Below are 18,868 nucleotides of genomic sequence, written 5' to 3'. Positions count from 1 at the left end.
TTAGACACCATTCTCACAAATGTATCGATATGACTGTACTGCGAGAATGGAGGTGTAAGTTTAGACTTGGGGCGTAGGGTTGAGAGTGGTCCAGTTACATCCACAGCACCGAATTCGCTCTCATGGAGCAAGCTCTCAAGGTCTTTCAAGGTGTTACGTTCTGTGCGGTCCTGAGAAGTTTTCTCAGACACATTACCCTTAAAGTGCTTATGTAATGCCAACTTTCGTGCAAAAAGGTTAATGTCCTTAACCCATGTGAACTCATCATAAGATGGAGTAGGAGTATATGACAAACCCTTTTTAAGTAAAGTTAATTGGTGAGAACTAAGTTGACACGAAGACAAGTTTATAATCTGCATCTCATCATCTCTCCCTATAAGTGTATCAGATGTTATGGTTTTATCCCCCAGTTCAGACTGGGTGGACCTAAAAAAGGAAAAGTAGTGGGGGGACCAATAGGTTGTTTGACTGTGTTGTCCCCTCCATATATACTCTGATTGGTGCGAGAGGGATGAGGAGTGGACACTGTATGCACAGGGTTTATGATAGATGAAGGGACCAGCATAGATGAAGTAAAGGAGGAACTTGATGTACTGGAGGGACATGTTGTAATACGGTTAGGAACGTTGGTTGTGAATTGTCTAGGTGCAGCCGGGGTTCTCTTAGAGTAACCTGGTCTGTTATTTTTGATCTTCCTTTTAGTACCAAGTCTAAGGTTATCGGAACTGTTTCTAAACTCCTCTGTTCCTGAAGTGTCCGACTCGGAGAAATCGGTAAACACCGTATTACGTTTAGGTTTAGAGTATAAGTTGGTTTTATAGGTGTAAACCTGTCCAAGATCAAAGTCTCTCCGATCTCGAACGTATTTACGATGTTTTCGTTCCTTTATTTCTCCCTGTAACTTCTCTATGTTTTTCTGTAGCTTGATTTCAGAGGTCCCAAACTCAGGACATGAGCTAAAGGCCTGTATATCGACAATCTCTTTTTCAAGTTGAGCACTGACAGTGCTATAGTTCTGTTTTTCAAATTCCAGTAAATACTGGAGCAAACGCATAGAACTGTCAGTGAGAAGTTCTTCCCATCCCTTAACAAAGGCTGTATTATCTTTATAAGAGTTTGGTGTGATATTAATCCTCAGACCTCTATATATGATTTTTTGTTGCAAGTAAGTTTCCAAACTCGCCACTTCCCAGCACGATCTGATGTACTTCTGGTAAGTTTTTTGGAGGTCCCTAAACGCTGTTTGAACATCAAATTGTTGTAGGGGAATATTACCCACAGAGAAGACAAATGCCGCATCTGCAGATAAGGTCTCTAGGTTTGGTTTTCTAGATAAAAAACCTGCCATTCCAATTAATTTAGTAACTGGATAAGTGAGATGTTCCTATGTAGGAACAGGGTCAAATAGAAGAGGTAATTAACCTAGCAGTATCACAAGAACAAACAAATTGTTGACCCTTGGTAGCTGGCGGGCACAATATACATAAACGCGGAAAATGGCTGCCTGCAACAGCCTAAACCCGATTTCCCAGCCACCACTAATGTATAGATAAATAAAATAATAAATAATGCTTTATTAGCTACGTATAGCTGGACATACCACACTTAGAATTAAAATTATCACTAGCCGAGATCGGATGCACAAGATATCACCTGATTGACAGGCATATATAACATGTCAGCATAGGAATGACCATTCCCTATTCAGTTAAATTGTAAAATTGTAAGGCAGCCAGTGGACAGCAGTTAGTCCGGTCATCGGCAGTGTATTAAAATATTAACAGCCCCCCCGACATGTTTCGCTACTGAGTAGCGTCCTCAGGGGTACACGGGGCTAATGGCGGCGCAAAATGAAATCGATCCTAATATAGACACCCATAGTGACGCGTCCGAAGGTGTGTCAGGCCAAGTGGCCTATGGCGATGGAGGAGACACAAGTTCCTCTCAGCTGTACTTAGCTGACAAATGAACAGCTCGATAAGGTAGCTCAATCAGACAGCTGAGGCGACGCATGCGCGCAGGGGTAAAACAAGGACTTAGTGGACGCAGACCAACTTGGATTGTGACTTACGAAGTGAGTCACTGGCGCATGCGCCGATGCATGCGCCAGTGACTCACTTCGTAAGTCACAATCCAAGTTGGTCTGCGTCCACTAAGTCCTTGTTTTACCCCTGCGCGCATGCGTCGCCTCAGCTGTCTGATTGAGCTACCTTATCGAGCTGTTCATTTGTCAGCTAAGTACAGCTGAGAGGAACTTGTGTCTCCTCCATCGCCATAGGCCACTTGGCCTGACACACCTTCGGACGCGTCACTATGGGTGTCTATATTAGGATCGATTTCATTTTGCGCCGCCATTAGCCCCGTGTACCCCTGAGGACGCTACTCAGTAGCGAAACATGTCGGGGGGGCTGTTAATATTTTAATACACTGCCGATGACCGGACTAACTGCTGTCCACTAGCTGCCTTACAATTTTACAATTTAACTGAATAGGGAATGGTCATTCCTATGCTGACATGTTATATATGCCTGTCAATCAGGTGATATCTTGTGCATCCGATCTCGGCTAGTGATAATTTTAATTCTAAGTGTGGTATGTCCAGCTATACGTAGCTAATAAAGCATTATTTATTATTTTATTTATCTATACATTAGTGGTGGCTGGGAAATCGGGTTTAGGCTGTTGCAGGCAGCCATTTTCCGCGTTTATGTATATTGTGCCCGCCAGCTACCAAGGGTCAACAATTTGTTTGTTCTCATGACTCTTAATACACAATATTTTGCTGGCTTTAGGGTGTTTTCCATCAGCGTTAGGTTCTGTTGATTGGTTCCATCAGACCTTTCCGCCAGGGGAACCCATCGACGGAAAGGCAAATGGAAACCATAGCTTTCCGTTAGCATTACCATTGATTTCAATGGTAATGCTCCCGTTGCTAATGGTTTCCGTTTGTCTCCGTTTCATAAGGTTTCAGTTTTATTTCACGGAATCAATAGTGCAGTCGACTGCGCGATTGTTCCCCCCCCCCAAAAAAAAATTCAATCAATGGTAACGTTAACGGAAAGCTACAGTTTCCGTTGGCTTTTAAGATGATGGGTTTCCCCAACGGAAAGGTCTGACGGAACTGAACGCTGATGTGAACAGGCCCTTTGAAGCAGCTGATTGACATTACATGCGATTATTTAGTCTATGATCTACAAGTACACTCAGATCCTTCTCAACAAGTGGCTCCCCCAGTGTAGCTCCCCCTAGGACATAAGATACATGCAGGTTGTTGGTACCCAGATGCATAACTTTACATTTATCTACATTAAACCTCATTTGCCAAGTGGATGCCCAAACACTTAGTGTGTCCAAATCCGCTTGCAATTCACGAACATCTTCCATAGACTGAACAATACTACATAACTTGGTGTCATCTGCAAAAATAGAAATAGTGCTATTAATCCCATCCTCTATATCATTAATAAATAAGTTGAATAATAGTGGTCCCAGCACTGAACCCTGGGGTACACCACTTATAACCGGGGACCATTCAGAGTAGGAATCATTGACCATAACTCCCTGGATACGGTCCTCGAGCTAATTTTTAATCCAATTACAAACTATACTTTCTGAACCTATAGTCCTTAATTTACACATTAGACGTCTATGAGGTACAGTGTCAAATGCCTTTGCAATGTTCCAAAACACTATATCCACAGCAGCCCCTCTGTCTAGGCTTCTGATTACCTTTTCATAAAAACAAAATCAGGTTGGTCCCTATGAGGTTATGTTCACACGGCCTATTTTTAGCCATTTTTCGGGCCGTAAGCGCCCCGAAAAATGGCTGAAAATACAGGGGGTGGACGCCTCCAAACATCTGCCCTTGATTTCAATGAGAAAAACGGCGTTCCGTTCCCACAGGGCATTCTTAAAACAGCTCCAAAAACGGGCGTAAAAAAACGCATCAAAAAACGCTTGATGCTTAAAAAACGGCTGAAAATCAGAGTCTTTTTTCCCTCAAAAACATCTCCATATTTTACAGCCGTTTTTTGTTAAGCGTGTGAATATAGCTTTATAGTGACAGCCAGCACAGATTTACTACTATTTTTTTTGTCACATTCTCCTGTATATATTCTCCTTATAGCCCCTCAGATGTTTTTCCCACCAAGGATTCTAAACTTACTGGTCTATAATTACCCAGGGAAGACCTAGAGCCCTTTTTGAAAATAGGCACAATTGCCCTGCGCCAGTCCCTTGGCACTATACCAGTCACTAGAGAATCTCGGAATATCATGAATAGGGGGACAGAAATAACTGAACTAAGTTCTTTAAAAACTCTAGGGTGTAACCCATCTGGTCCCGGGGCTTTGTGCACATTTATTTTATATAAACTTCGCTTGGACCATATCTACATTCAGCCAATTCAGTATATTAATTGATGTATCAACAGCACTGGCATCGGCTACATCTGCTGCTATTTCTTCGGTTGTATATACAGAGCTAAATAACCCATTTAGTAACTCTGCCTTCTCTTGATCCCCTGTGACCAACTCCCCATTACCACTATTTAGGGGTCCTACATGTTCAGTCCTACAGTGTGTCGGTGACTCAGTACGAGCAGTGACAGGTATGAAGGGGAAGCAGCGCTTCGAGTGCTGCAGCCCCTTCTAAACAGCTGATCGGCGGGGGAGCTGGGAGTTGTATCCCAACCGATGGCCTATCCTGAGTATAAGCCATCACTTTCTTCTAACTGGAAAAACCCTTTAAATCAAACTTATACATATGGATTTCTTCTAACACCAATTATCAATAAGAAAACTCCAATGATTCATAGACCCACAGTGGGGACATAAACCCTTCATTTAGTATTAGAAAAGAGAAGGATTACATAATTGAAGCAAACATTAATTCATTCGCTCTCTTTATAGCTAATGAACGATTTAGTACTAAGTAAGACAACACTGCAAAACTACGCAATAATGTGGATTCGTTTTGTTCACCCATTTGTGCCACGTCTCAGCCCTGCCCACTGGCTGAAATATTGCACATATGGGTGAATAAAACAGTATGTCATCACGTAACTTGAGCTTTTTTTCAATATATATATTTATTTGTGCGGATGCTCAAATTGGAATGTGTAGGATAATATGAAAATATAGAATGTGATAAGGCTCTGTTCACATCTGCGTCAGGGCTATCAGTTATTCTGCTTGATCATAGGAGCAGAAGAAACTGAAGCCGCTGGTTCCGTTGCATGGGATCAGTCGGGGTTCGTTGGGTTCAGTCCATTGCATGGGTTCAGTTTCCATCACGTTGTCAGACATTGGAGTATGCTGCTCTATTCTGCCTGGCAAAAATGACGGAATATGAAACAGAGGCTCCTAACGCAGCCTCCGACGCAGATGTGAACAGAGCTTTACTCCACCATCGAAGCTTTTTTCATCCTAGCAGATTGCAGATTTGTTGTACAACATAAATATACTTAACAACCGGGTACATTACAGTCACACTGTTAACAGGGTGTGAGATATTTTACTCCGTTCTGGTACATTTGTCAGAGCACTCTCCTTCAGGCAACTTCAATACATTCAACTCTTTATGGATGGGAATAATGAAGTCCATAAATTCCACTAGAGCATTAACCGCACCGGTATTAGAACAATTCAGTGGATAACGGACATACACTAAATGTCAGCTTCCCTTACGCTAACAGGACTACGCCTTCAAAATAAACTTGTATTAGCTGGTAATATTCCATTTAAACATTTGAAAATACTTTACATACCTCCTAAAAAATGTACCAATATCTACACAAAAAAAGGGAGGAAGCGAGTACAAGATCCTTTAGTTGCATCTCCCTCCACTTCATATATATTTATACTGTATTGCTCTACTGAAGAGGTTTCTGAACATTTACAGAGATCCTGCAAGTAGGAAAAGGGGATCTACAGGCTGCTGGAAGATCACGAACATTCATGTATTCACATATACTACCGATCATGCAAAAAAATTAATTACAGATATATGTTTGATAATTGGCTCATTTATTTAAAGCCTCATTTACACAGAACAGATTTTGGAATTTTTTTGTGGGTTTCAGCAAAAACCAGGACCCCCCCCCCCCCTCCCAGAGGAAGGCTTGATACGATGAAACGCCCATCGGGGAGGACATCAGGCAGCTACATACAGAACCCATGGGTAAGCAGCCACCACATTGAGCTACATTGAAATTATTTGTTAACATAATCATGGACTATTCTAGTTTCTTTACCACTATTTTCATTTGCCCTCTGTGGATGTAACCTATAGATAGACACAGGTCCTATAGGTATATCTATATCTCTTAGGCTCTGTTCACATCTGCGCTGGAGGCTCTGTTAGGGGCCTCCATCGCAGATCGGGTAGAGATTACCGGTAACAGTTGCGCAGCGTGCTGTGGTATTGTTTCTGGTAAAACCATGGACACCGACGGAAAGCCAATGAGTTCTGTAGGCTGCCGGCGGTATCCGCGGTGCAACCGAATAGTCGCTTCTGGTATTCCCTTGTTTTGCTCGACGCAGATGTGAACAGGGCCTTAGACATGCAGTACTTCCAGATAGCAGAGTGGCATGTATACATGGTTATATAGTGCTTGATGCTGTATTTAAAGGGAACCTGTCACCAGCATTTTAGCTATAAAGCCAGCAATACCTGGTGAAAGTGGGTGAAAAATCATTGTCATCTTAGCTATAAATATGTTGTAAGTAAGCTCTGTAGCTTTAGTATTCCGTTTTTCAGTGGTCCCACGCCGTATGCAAATGAGCAGAAAAGAGTCAAATCTTCATCTGAAAAGAGTCAGGTTTTCATTCCTCCAGCATCTCAGAGTGGACTCCACCTCCTTTTTGATTGACAACTCCTTAGCCAGTCAGGGCTGGACAGGTGGTGGCAGTGGGCGTGGTTAAGAAGCTCCGTCCCAGAGGGAAAAATAATTACCATATAAGGCGGGAAAAGTTTAAACGACTATATTTACAGACAGAGGAGGACTTCAGGAAAGAAGAGAACAGGAACGAACTCTGGACAGCTGCGGCCATTGAGGGGTCAGGTGAGTTTAACAGGTAAGATGTTGATGACAGGATCCCTTTAACATTTGTTAACCATTTGGGTCCAGGTGACATCGGTCTTTATTAGTACATGTACCCACTTATATTGATATACTCATTGGCTTTACCTGGGTCTGGACATAGAATCCATACATAATACACAACTTATTTATTGTGTACATCAGTATGTAGGTGTATTTTGCCCTAAATTCCTATCTGAACCCGGACGCTTTGCAGCAGGAAATACATTAAAATGTCCTAAAGGCCTGGGTGGGTCTACAGCAGGGGGTGGCAAATTGAGCAATTGCCCAAGACCCCCTTTTCCTACGGTCAATTTAGCACCTTGCCCAAAAATACGGAAAAACTATATGCCTGTTAAAGGTAATAGATCATAAAAAACACTGATTTAAATGTCATTTTCTAATGAAGATTGTCAAAAACGTATTTTTTTGCGTGACCATGTAAATGTTGAATGAGCACGTCTGATCTTGAATAGTTAGAAATAATATGGTCATGTATTATAGAGTGGTCATGTATATTCAGATATTAAGACGAGTACACGTGGCTGACGTGCGGATCCCTCAGACGCATGCCTACAGTTTCCACTTATGTTATTGTGGACCAATGTTTGAGGGGATTTTCATCGTATTCACTCTGCAGTGTTTTGTAAATTGTAACGCTTTAACATTTACTCCTATTTAGAGCTCATATATTGATTTGATCACTTGGCTCCATTATAAATGTGAAGGTCTGTCTCACTACTTCGTACCACTCCATTACATTTGTATCGCAGTAGTCTACAGGGAACAGACTGACGGCTGATAAAAGGCCAGATACTTGCTTAAAAGCAGCGGCGGTTGAAGGACAGCAATAGGAGTAGTTCAACAAAAGCCACTAGTGTGTTACACCTCAAGGAGAACTGTATAAGCACAACCGAAGGCAACAAAAGTTACTCTAAACCTATTCAAGCACGTAAGATGTCAGATGCCTCCAGTAAGGCCATGTTCACATCTATGTTGAAGCCTCCATAGCAGATTCCGTCAAAGTTGAAAAAAAAGAAATTAAAAGATAGCAATGCAAGCAGCGCTATTGTTCCCATCGAAGCAACTCAAACCTCTGCAGAACCCAACAGCCCCATTCTAAGTCAATAGGATTAGTCAGGCACCAGTAGCACCGGTCATGTGTGGCTATGCATTGTGGTTACCATTATAAACAGATACCCCGATGAGTGTGAACAGATCCTAACATGCGTGTTGATCAAACTGGCAGGTTAACAGTATGGAGAGGGAGGCCTCCAAACCATCCAACTATGTCTAGTGTAGTGGTAAGACAAAAATGTAATCTTCCAGGGACCTGTGGCCGGGATTTCTTTGATCCCAGGCAGTACATTTGGAAAGGGTAAAAAGGGTGCTCCCCTCCCCATTGCTAGGCAACATCAAACAACTACAACAACAAAATAAAGTGGATCTGTCGTTTGAATATGCTTCCCTATTTAGAGGCAGATACACGGCAGCAATTAATGATTGGTGAGCGGGAGAGGCGTGGAGTGGAGCGTTCTCCTCTTTACTAAGTATTCTCTCTTAGCGGATACCCAAACGGCACAATATTATTTTGTGCCATTTCGCATAACAGTCCAGTGGACCGCTCATTAGAATATGCTGCCCTTGAGCAGGGCAGCATACTCTAATGACACATATGCTATAAATTGTTAATTCCTTTACCTTTAGTCCCAAGGTAATATGCAAGAGGGGAAGAGGCTCCAACAAATATTTTTATTGGTTTTCTTATACATCAATGGCCATAGGATTTTTTTACATAGATGTAGAGAGAGTGAAAGTAATGTCAAGCTCTTCATGTAGAGTACGCTTCACTAAAATTTCCATGAAGTGCAATCCTGAATTTTTTTCTGGCAGTCTCAATGGTAAACTTTAACCATTGAGACTTTAACCTACAAGGACTTTTTTTTAAAGTGGGATTATACCTAAAGTCTATAGCTAGGGTGCTTAAAGGGGCTCTGTCACTAGTTTAGTAATGCCCTATCGAACAGGTGCGGTCACACTGATAATGCTAGTGAAAGTTTTGAGCTTTTTTTTCTAAATATGTAAATGAGCCTTTATTAGACAACTGGGAGGTAACAGCAGCGATTCTCCTGAGGTGGAGCTACCTCACAGCCTCGGACGCTGTCCAATCAGCATGAAGCTGCTTCACACAGTGTGAGAGACGGAGGCTGGAGGGAAGTGTGGGAGGAGGATTTCAAATAGCCATATCTCGGGCTGTGGACCACCTAGAATAGTTCTGGTGGCATATGAAAGAGGAGGTTCTGCAGCTGTGATGCAACCGGAGATATCACCAGTTGAAAACACAGTCGGGAATGGAAGCTGTATACTATATAACCACATAGTGTTGCTGGGCAGGGAAGGGGGAGAAGCTGTATGCTGATTGGACAGCGTCACACAGAAAACATTACACTGCCCAGAGTGAAAAGAAAGTCACCTCCTATTTGGCTATTAGAGCCACATTAGCATATTTAGAAAAATTCTCAACTTTTAAAATAAGTTATTTTAAAACACATCACACTGTAGTTGTCAGGAACCAAGCGCCTATTAGATTAGTTAGGAGATAGGGAATTATTAAAACTGGTGACGGTATCTTTAAACTTTATGTTGGGGGAAGGGATTAGCTCCCACCAGACCGCATTTACTTTGTGAAAACAATAGGATTTGACAGGTTGATATTCAACATGTCAGATCTCCAATCCCCCTCAAAATTGGTTAACAGTCTGCTGGTCAACATATTTTATCTACAATCGTGGTGCAGATGAATACAACCTATTGTTCTTTGTTATCAGCGATCCTAGGCGGGAAAGAAATTGACTGTAGTGTTCATTAATGGGATTACGGACAGCAAGTCTAGAAAAATCCCTGCCCTCCTGATGACTACTACTCACAGATCTCCACTTCTGAGAACCGCTAGAAACATTTTATATACATATTTATGCATATTAGCACAACACTTGATAGCCTTCACTTTTATAATCAGTTTACTTTATGGTTTAGTGGCCTTTAATTTAGTTTGCCCTTTAAAAACAAAGAGCTGTGACTGGATGCCCTCCACTAGCAGACAGAGTAGACTACAGCCCCCATTGACATCAACAATTCACTGCCCTCCAAGCAGATCAAGCATGTATCTAAGGTGTCTTCTATAAAAGGTCCAAAGAAGTGACGTCATGATGTTGCTTGCGAGGTGACATCATGGCATGTCCATACAAGTGACTGGCATTACTGATTATTGCTAGTGGTAGTGAGGGTTATCAACAGAGATTGGCAGAAGAGCACTATGTAGGAAGCGATCCAGAACCCCTTATGAGAGCTATGCTTTTAGAGGGAATCTTTCATCAGATAATTAGTAATTATATTCTTTTTTTTATATTTCTGGTGGCGTTTTTGTATTATCATCATCCATTTTTTTTTATAGATATTGATGAAAATGATGATATATGCAGTTTTCACACTGGCCTCTGAACTCTTAGGGTATGTGCACACGACAACGCCAAATAAGTCTGAAATTACGGAGCTGTTTTCAGGAGAAAACAGCTCCAGAATTTCAGACGTTTTTACAAGTACTCACGTTTTTCGCGGCGTCTTTTACTGACGTAATTGGAGCTGGTTTTAATTGGAGTCAATGAAAAACGGCTCCAATTACATCCCAAGAAGTGTCCTGCACTTCTTTGACACGGCCGTAATTTTACGCGCTGTCTTTTGACGGTGACGCGTAAAATTACAGCTCGTCTGCACAGAACATCGATGTTTGCCGACGTATTGGAGCCGTCTTTTCAGACGTAATTCGAGGTGTAAAACGCCTCCATTACATCTGAAAAGAGGTTGTGTGCACATACCCTTACTATAGGCTGACAATTCCAGGTTTGAAGAGATAATTTTTCAGCCTGTGCTGTGTACACTGGGGCAGGGTCAGCAATCATCTAATTCTCATCAGAGGGCAGGATTACAGCAAAAGGTAATAACTCTATTAGGGCCTGTTCACATCACCGCTGCCATTCCGTTGAGGGGTTCCATCGGAGGTTTCCTTCAGGTTAACCCCTCAACGGAAAGGCAAACTCAAACCTAAGCTTCCGTTTCCCTCACCATTGATATCAATGGTGACGGAAACCTAGATAATTGTTTCCGTCTCTCACGTTTGTGACAGGGTTCCCTTTGTTCTCAACGTAACCAATAGCTCAGTCGAATGCGCTATGGATTCCGTCAAAAAGAGGTTAACTAGGTTTCTGTCACCATTGAGTTCAATGGTGAGGGAAACGGAAGTTTCCGTTTGCCTTTCCGCTGAGGGGTTAACCCGACAGAAACCTCAGACGAAACCCCTCAGCGGAACACAGACTGTGATGTGAACACAGCCCTATAAAAGACACAAAAGCAGGAAACATAGGATCACACAATTGATAATAGTTGATGGAGACAGCTCATCTGCTCCTCCTCCCTGTAGTGACCTCTGCAAACGTCAAAGCGCATGCCCACTACGCTTTCCCATAGAAGTCTATGGTGCAGAATTATGCACATGCTGTGCACCACATCTATTGACTGTTTTGACACTTTTTGCGCTGTGCTTGACAGGGAAAGTAGCTTTCCTGAAAGAGGCATGGATTAAAAGGTGACATCGTGTACCAAATTTGTGCCAATATTTGGAAAACTAGCATAGACTAAGCCAACCAAGAGGTGGTGCAAGGAAGAGAAAAGTTTTTAACATGTCTAATTTAATGCACCAGATTTATCATACAGCATGCACCACATTGATAAATTTGGCGCATCTTCTGGCTCTCTGTTTTATGTTTACGCGGTCTATCAGCCTCAATAAGTTGTTTTCTTACGAAGACTACTTATGTCCACGTGGCTTCTATAAAGCAAATCTCTACAGCTGCTGGTCACGGCTCAGATAAGATAGCTGCCCCCACAATCATGAACCGAAAATAGAAAGTATGTATTTTTAAATTCGTAAAAAAAAAAAATAGAAAAAAAAATAGGTGATGTATTCCTTTTAATGTAGTGTATAAAATTGTATAATTTTTGCAAGGCATTGGTCAAAAAACAGAGCTAAGCATTGATATCTGACAAGTGCAATATGATACAGCAGCATAGTATTTACACATTTCATGTGCTATCAACAGCCCAGATGTAGGCAAATGCACAAGGAACAGATGCACTGCCATCCAATGAATTCTGCTCCCATGCAAATAAGGGCAAATGTTACAAGTGCAGAGAATTAGGATAAGAGATTCTATGATGCACTTAGAAAGCGAATGGATATTTAATGTTGTTAGTTTCGTGTTCCATTAATTCACTGATGAACGCTACACTGTAGATTCCCAATCGTTTTTAGACTGGAGAAAACTTCTTGGATTTAGTTTAAAGGGTAACTAAACGTTCAAAAAACTTCTGACATGTCATAGTGATTTTGATTGGTGGGGGTCCGAGCACTGAGACTACCACCAAATCGCTAAAACAAAGCAGCAGAAGCGCTTGTGTAAGCGCTGAGCCGCTTCGTTTCTATTCGTCTTTTTCCGGAAATCGATGTAGCGGTGTACGTGCTCAATACAAAGTCTATGGGCCCGTATAACGCTACATCGGCTTTCTGGAAAAAGCCGAACTGAAATGAAGCGGCTCAGGGCTCACACGATCGCTTCTGCCACTTTGTTTTAGCGATTGGTGGGGGTCTCAGTGCTCGATGTCACGTCAGAAGTTTTTTAAACCTTTAGTTACCCTTTAAAGAGGCTCTGTCACCCATAAGTGCCCCATCTCCTACATAATCTGATCGGCGCTGTAATGTAGATAAGAGCAGTGGTTTTTATTTTGAAAAACTATCATTTTTGAGCAATTTTATATTTATGCTAATTGCTTTCTTATTAGACAACTGGGCGTTTTAGATCTTTGGACAAACTGGGCGTTGTAAAGAGGAGTGTATGACGCTCACCAATCAGTGTCATACACTTCTCCCCATTCATATCCATTTGTATTCACTGCACAGCGTGATCTCGCGAGATCATGCTGTGCTGTCACATACACCCACATTAACTTTACTGAAGTGTCTTGAGAGTGAATAGACATCACCTCCAGCTTCATGCTGACATCATCTCAGGCTGTGAGGTAGCTCCACCTCAGGAGAATCGCTGGTGTTGACGCCCACTTGTCAAGTATAGCCTCATTTGCATATTTGGAAAAAAGCTCATAACTTTTAAAATAATAAAACTTTTTGGGACACAATTTTCATTATCATTATTAGTGTGACAGCACATATTAGATTAGCTAGGAGATTGGTCATTACCAAACCAGTGACAGATCCTCTGAGAAAGCTAAAAAAAAAAAAAAAAAAAAAAAAAGAAGGAGAATTTCATCCTATTCTAACCCCACTAAGCAGCATTACTAGAGCCAACTATACAGACCTGACCTGAAACATTGAGATTTTTCACATTGATGAAATGCAAACTCAAAAACCGCCAGTGTTAGCACAACCAATAATTACAAGACCTGCAATTATTACTCTTTTCAATAGAGCACAGGCACTTAAAGTAATGATTTATAATGAGACCGATGAGGCCCCAAGCCACTGCTCTCCCATACCTAGCAAAGAAAGACGATTGCCAGTTATGAGAAAAATAATCACCGAAAACAAGAGCATGAAGGTAGATCATATCACACACAGCGCAAGTATAATTGTCAGGTATTCTGATCATAGCAACACCAAACCACATCAACCTAATAAATCACTGGGCAGAAGAAAATTCTTGTAATATAATTGCTTCCGGACAGAGGGTGTGGATGAAATAAAATAAAAAAGCACCTTACATTCAGATGTTGATTAGTTTATTAAGAGGAGAGCCCTGTGAAAAAACCCATTGTAAAAACAAGAGCATCTTCAGAGGGGAAAAAACAAACAAGGAATGGGGCATGTATCATTTCAGAAAAACATATCACACCCTATATAGAAAAAAAAACACACAAAAAACGCCTGTTTACCATGCTTAACAAGTAAACCTGATTTTTTTAAATCCCCTCTATTACAATGTAACATCTGGCGGCTGCTGGGGGGTGAACACACCCTTAGGAGTCATCATCAGATCAAATTATTTGATATTATTATTATTAATACCCCAAAAACTGTAGTAATAGATTAACTGCAAAAGAAGCCTCCAGGAACTCTCTAGCCCCCTCTACCACCATACTAGTGAACGGCAGCCTTCCTGAAGTGTCCCGAAGTACAAGGCATCAAATGTTAAAGAGGCTCTGTCACCAGATTTTGCAACCCCTATCTGCTATTGCAGCAGATCAGCGCTGCAATGTAGATTACAGTAACGTTTTTTTGGTTTTTTTAAAACGAGCATTTTTGGCCAAGTTATGACCATTTTTATATTTATGCAAATGAGGCTTTCTAAAGTACAACTGGGCGTGTATTGTGTGTGTACATCTGCTGCAATAGGAGATAGGGGTTGCAAAATCTGGTGACAGAGACTTTGAAGAGGCTCTGTCACCACATTATAAGTGGCCTATCTTGTACATGATGTGATTGGCGCTGTAATGTTGATCACAGCAGTGTTTTTTATTTAGAAAAACGATCATTTTTGATGGAGTTACAGCCTATATTAGCTTTATGCTAATGACTTTCTTAATGGACAACTGGACCTAGAAAAGAATTAAGAATTATGTTTACATCTGCGCTAAGATTCTCATTTTCGGTGTCGTTATATGAACAGAAGAACGAAAAAACGGAAGTGCCAGAGCCATTGCATCACAAACACTAACGGCACCCAATGGTACGCATTGACTTTAATGGGTTCCATTGGGTTTCTACGAGGGTGTCTGTTTTGCCGGAAGAAATAGTGCAGTATGCTGCGCTATTTCTTGTGGAATTTTTTACTGGCTCTGCAACCGAAGCCCCTAATGGAGCCTCCAACGCAGATGTAAATAGAGCCTAATTATGTCTTTGTGTGAAAAACATATATTAACCCCTTAATGACTGCCGATTAGCCTTTTCACGGTGGTCATTAATGGGCTTTATTCTACAGCGCCGCTATTCCACGGCGCTGCATTAGAATAAAGTAAACAGAGCAGGGAGCCGTGAAATCTCCCTGCTCTCAGCTGCCAGAGGCAGCTGAGGGCTGGGGGCGTCCCTGCTCGACCGGGTGAGATCGATATTAGTATCGATCTCACCCGTTTAACCCCTCAGATGCGGTGCACAATAGCGTGCACCGCATCTGAGTGGTTTTGGAGAGAGGGAGGGAGCTCCCTCTCCCTCCCACCGACACCCGGCGATACGATCTCCGAGTGTCAGTGTCTGCGATGGCAGCTGGGGGCCTAATAAAGGCCCCCAGGTCTGCCTGTAATGAATGCCTGCTAGGTCATGCCGGAGGCATGACCTAGCAGATGCCTGTCCGTTTTAAACGGACAGGCAGTAATACACTGCAATACAAAAGTATTGCAGTGTATTATAAATGCGATCGGATGATCGCATATGAAAGTCCCCTAGTAGGACAAGTAAAAAAAAAAAAAATTGAATAAAGTTAATAAAAAAAAAAAAAGTTAAAAAAAAAAAAAATGAAAAACCCACTTTTTCCCCTTACAAACTGCTTTATTATTAAAAAAACCCACAATAAAGCAAAAAAGTTACACATATTTGGTATCGCCGCGTCCGTAACGACCCCGACTATAAAGCTGTTACATTATTTAACCCGCACGGTGAACGCTGTAAAAAATAAAATAAAAAACAATGGAAAAATTGCTGTTTTCTGTTAATCCCGACTTTAAAAAAAATGTGATCAAAAGTGATCAAAAAGTCGCATCTACTCTCAAATGGTACCAATAAAAACTACTAGTCGTCCCGCAAAAAACAAGCCCTCATACAACTGCATCGGCAGAACAATAAAATAGTTATAGCTCTTCGATGTGACGATGGAAAAACTTAAAAAATGGCTTGGTCATTAGGGCCCAGAATGCAAGCAGGGGGAAGGGGTTAAAAGGACAATAGGACTAAATGCCATCAGGGCAATGCTGGGAAACCCATAAAACAACAAAAAACACTGTAGTCCCTGATGAGATGCAGTCCTGTTTATAGTGCTAAATACACCCTTTTGGTATTTGAGTGGATCACTAACTTACAAGTTCAGGTCAGATGTTCACAATGAACTACACGGACAGTTTTATTACCCACATGAATTTGCTCATGAGAAGAAAAAACAACCATCAGCCTGGCATTTAGGCAGGTTGAATTGTTGGTATTGCAAAACGCCCAACTTGAAGTGGGTGGAATTGCAAAAATATACTGACAGACTATAACCATCTTCTCTTAGTAAACTTGTGGTCTGTACTATTTCCAGCCATTCCCCTTCTTAACACTCAGCACTACTGAAAACATCTTGGGGGGGGGGGCAAATCGCTCTCAAAGTGCCCAACCACAGACTGTGAGCGATTATTGTTCACAGTAGGACCAGAGATCATTCATCAAGAACTTCACCGTGGCATTTCCTCACTAATGATGACCTGTGTGTCCCTACAGCAACTTTACTTAAAAGGGGTTGCACCATTAGGAAACGGAGCTGCTTTTTTCAGGCAGAATTTTCTGCCTGCAAAAAACTCCATGTGAACATACCCCTAAGGCTGGGTTTTCAGGCTGTGGTTTTGGTGCGTTTATTGCTGCCATTCTTGTAAAATGAGGCAAAGAACAAAAAAAATAAAAATAACAGCGTGAAGGCGCAGTCTTAGACCATCCATGAATTACATAGAAGGTCCTTTAACCCGCACGACCGCTATGTAATAATACATGATCAACCTATGGCTGCCACCTTCAGTTACCAGCGGAGACCTATGAAACATGAATTAAACCTAAACCTCACTGTTGCATTAGACAAATACAGAGCCATTACAAGACGTCTAATAGCAAAGATTGGCAGCAAATTAACGCGGTTATGTAAAATTCATGCTATATAGCGCCTAAGTTTATAAATGCAAACCCAGATGCCCATGTCCCAGGACCATTTGTGTCCTCACAGGACCTGCGCAGCCTTTACAGCTTAGATTAGTTTAAGAAAATTCACGTACAAACCTTGGGGAAAGGCTCATTAGATACGTTGTACTAACCGCTGTACAGAAACACAGAGGATACATTTCTTCAAAATAATCAATGTGAGGCGGCTGGAGAATATCAAGTGCAGAGAGGACCTGCAAAGAAGAAAAGAAAGTCACTGGACTAGCACGGCACTAGATTATCTTTATGACACAGAGCAGGGATAATAATGTGTGGCATATTGATTATACATATAAAAAAATGATACTATACAGAGGACAACCAGCCCAGACAGAGTCTTGGAGCATAACATCTGCACGGCACAAGTGGAAAAATACCTTACAAATAAAAACAAGGATCACATGGACTATGACTAAAGGGGATCGATCACTTTAATATACAACCCTGATTATAGTCCGCAAATTATAACTAGAAGTTGTACAGGTCCACTGGTATGGTGGGCCTGTCTTACAATAAAATATGAAGCCTTTTTATAAAAAACTGCAAAAAAAAGCATATGGCAGACCCATAAGAGGAGCGAGCTAATAGAGAAACTGCTGATACAGATTCTACAGAGCTGAACTGCTCTACAGAGGCGCCGCTTATCTTTTGCCGGGCACAATGTGGCTGATGTTTTTGGGGTAGGGGGACACTGTGGTGGGGCAATGTATGGCAGTGTTGGGGAACTCTATGTGATACACACCTCAAATTCTGTACAAGGTGCAAAGATGTTCAAATTACGACAAAATAACGCTTTACAGAAAAGGAACCGCAGAGGTTGACGTGTATTATTAAATTATTAAGTGTATATATAGGTGCCTTGGAGTTCCGCCAAACGGATAAAAGCACTTTAATCAACATTTAAGGGGGTTGTCGAGTTTAGGAAATCCATGGTCATATATTAGGAATTCGGAGTTGATAGATGGGGCCCTCTGTTCAGGATCCTCATTGGTTAGCCAGAGTAGAGAGAGGTTACAAAGAGCGTCTCCTGCTCTGGAGGACCTGTCCTGTATGACACAATCTACCTATTTATTTGAATGAGAACTGTGTAATGCTTAATTTCCCCCGTGATGGCGCTGCTGGGAAATTTAACCAGAACGGACGTCAGCTGATCAGCTTATTGACAAGGGACTCTAACTAGCAGATATTTTCCAAAGCGGAGAGCCCCTTTAAATTTCCGATAGATAAATTTAATTGAAAGTTTTCTTCATAATGAAAAAGTCAATGTAACCAAAATGGAAATTTCACTTTTGCATAAAACGGTCTATAGATTACGAATGTCACATGCATATGGTAGGTGCAATGATGATAAAAGTTGCAAGTTTTCAACTTTATAGTGATCACCACAAAAATGTAATGTTCTTACAGTGGCTATAAAAAGTCTACACAGCCCTGTTAAAATGCCAGGTTATTGTCAGTACAACGTGAATCATTTCAACACTTTTTCCACCTGTAATGTGACCCATAATCAAGTTATGACCATTTTTATATTTATGCAAATGAGCCTGTCCTCGCTCATCCGACGCGATGAAGTTCCTGTGGGAGGAAGTGAGTGACGTCACAGCGTGATCTCGCGAGGACACGCTGTGTGTCTGTGCACTGCCAGAAGCTGGGTGGTAACGAAGAGTAGTGGATGATGCTGATTCGTCAGCATCATACACTTCTATTCACAAAGCCCAGCTAGTAAAACAAGTAAAAACGCCCAGATATACACACACACACACACACACACACACACACACACA

The 18,868-nt window shown here is 41.6% G+C and overlaps 1 protein-coding gene across 1 annotated transcript in view; it reads right to left on the bottom strand.

Annotated features, from left to right (window-relative positions):
• Window positions 1-18,868, bottom strand: part of NLK (nemo like kinase) — a 158,651-nt gene that overhangs the window by 59,172 nt on the left and 80,611 nt on the right. The window contains exon 3 of the mRNA XM_075854202.1: window positions 17,223-17,278. Coding sequence (XP_075710317.1) covers window positions 17,223-17,278 — 56 coding nt within the window. The remainder of the gene's footprint in view (window positions 1-17,222; window positions 17,279-18,868) is intronic.

This window comes from Rhinoderma darwinii, chromosome 2 (genome assembly GCF_050947455.1).
Source record: "Rhinoderma darwinii isolate aRhiDar2 chromosome 2, aRhiDar2.hap1, whole genome shotgun sequence".
In the NCBI taxonomy this organism is placed as follows: Eukaryota; Metazoa; Chordata; class Amphibia; order Anura; family Rhinodermatidae; genus Rhinoderma; species Rhinoderma darwinii.
This window is presented reverse-complemented; position numbering and strand designations above follow the sequence as displayed.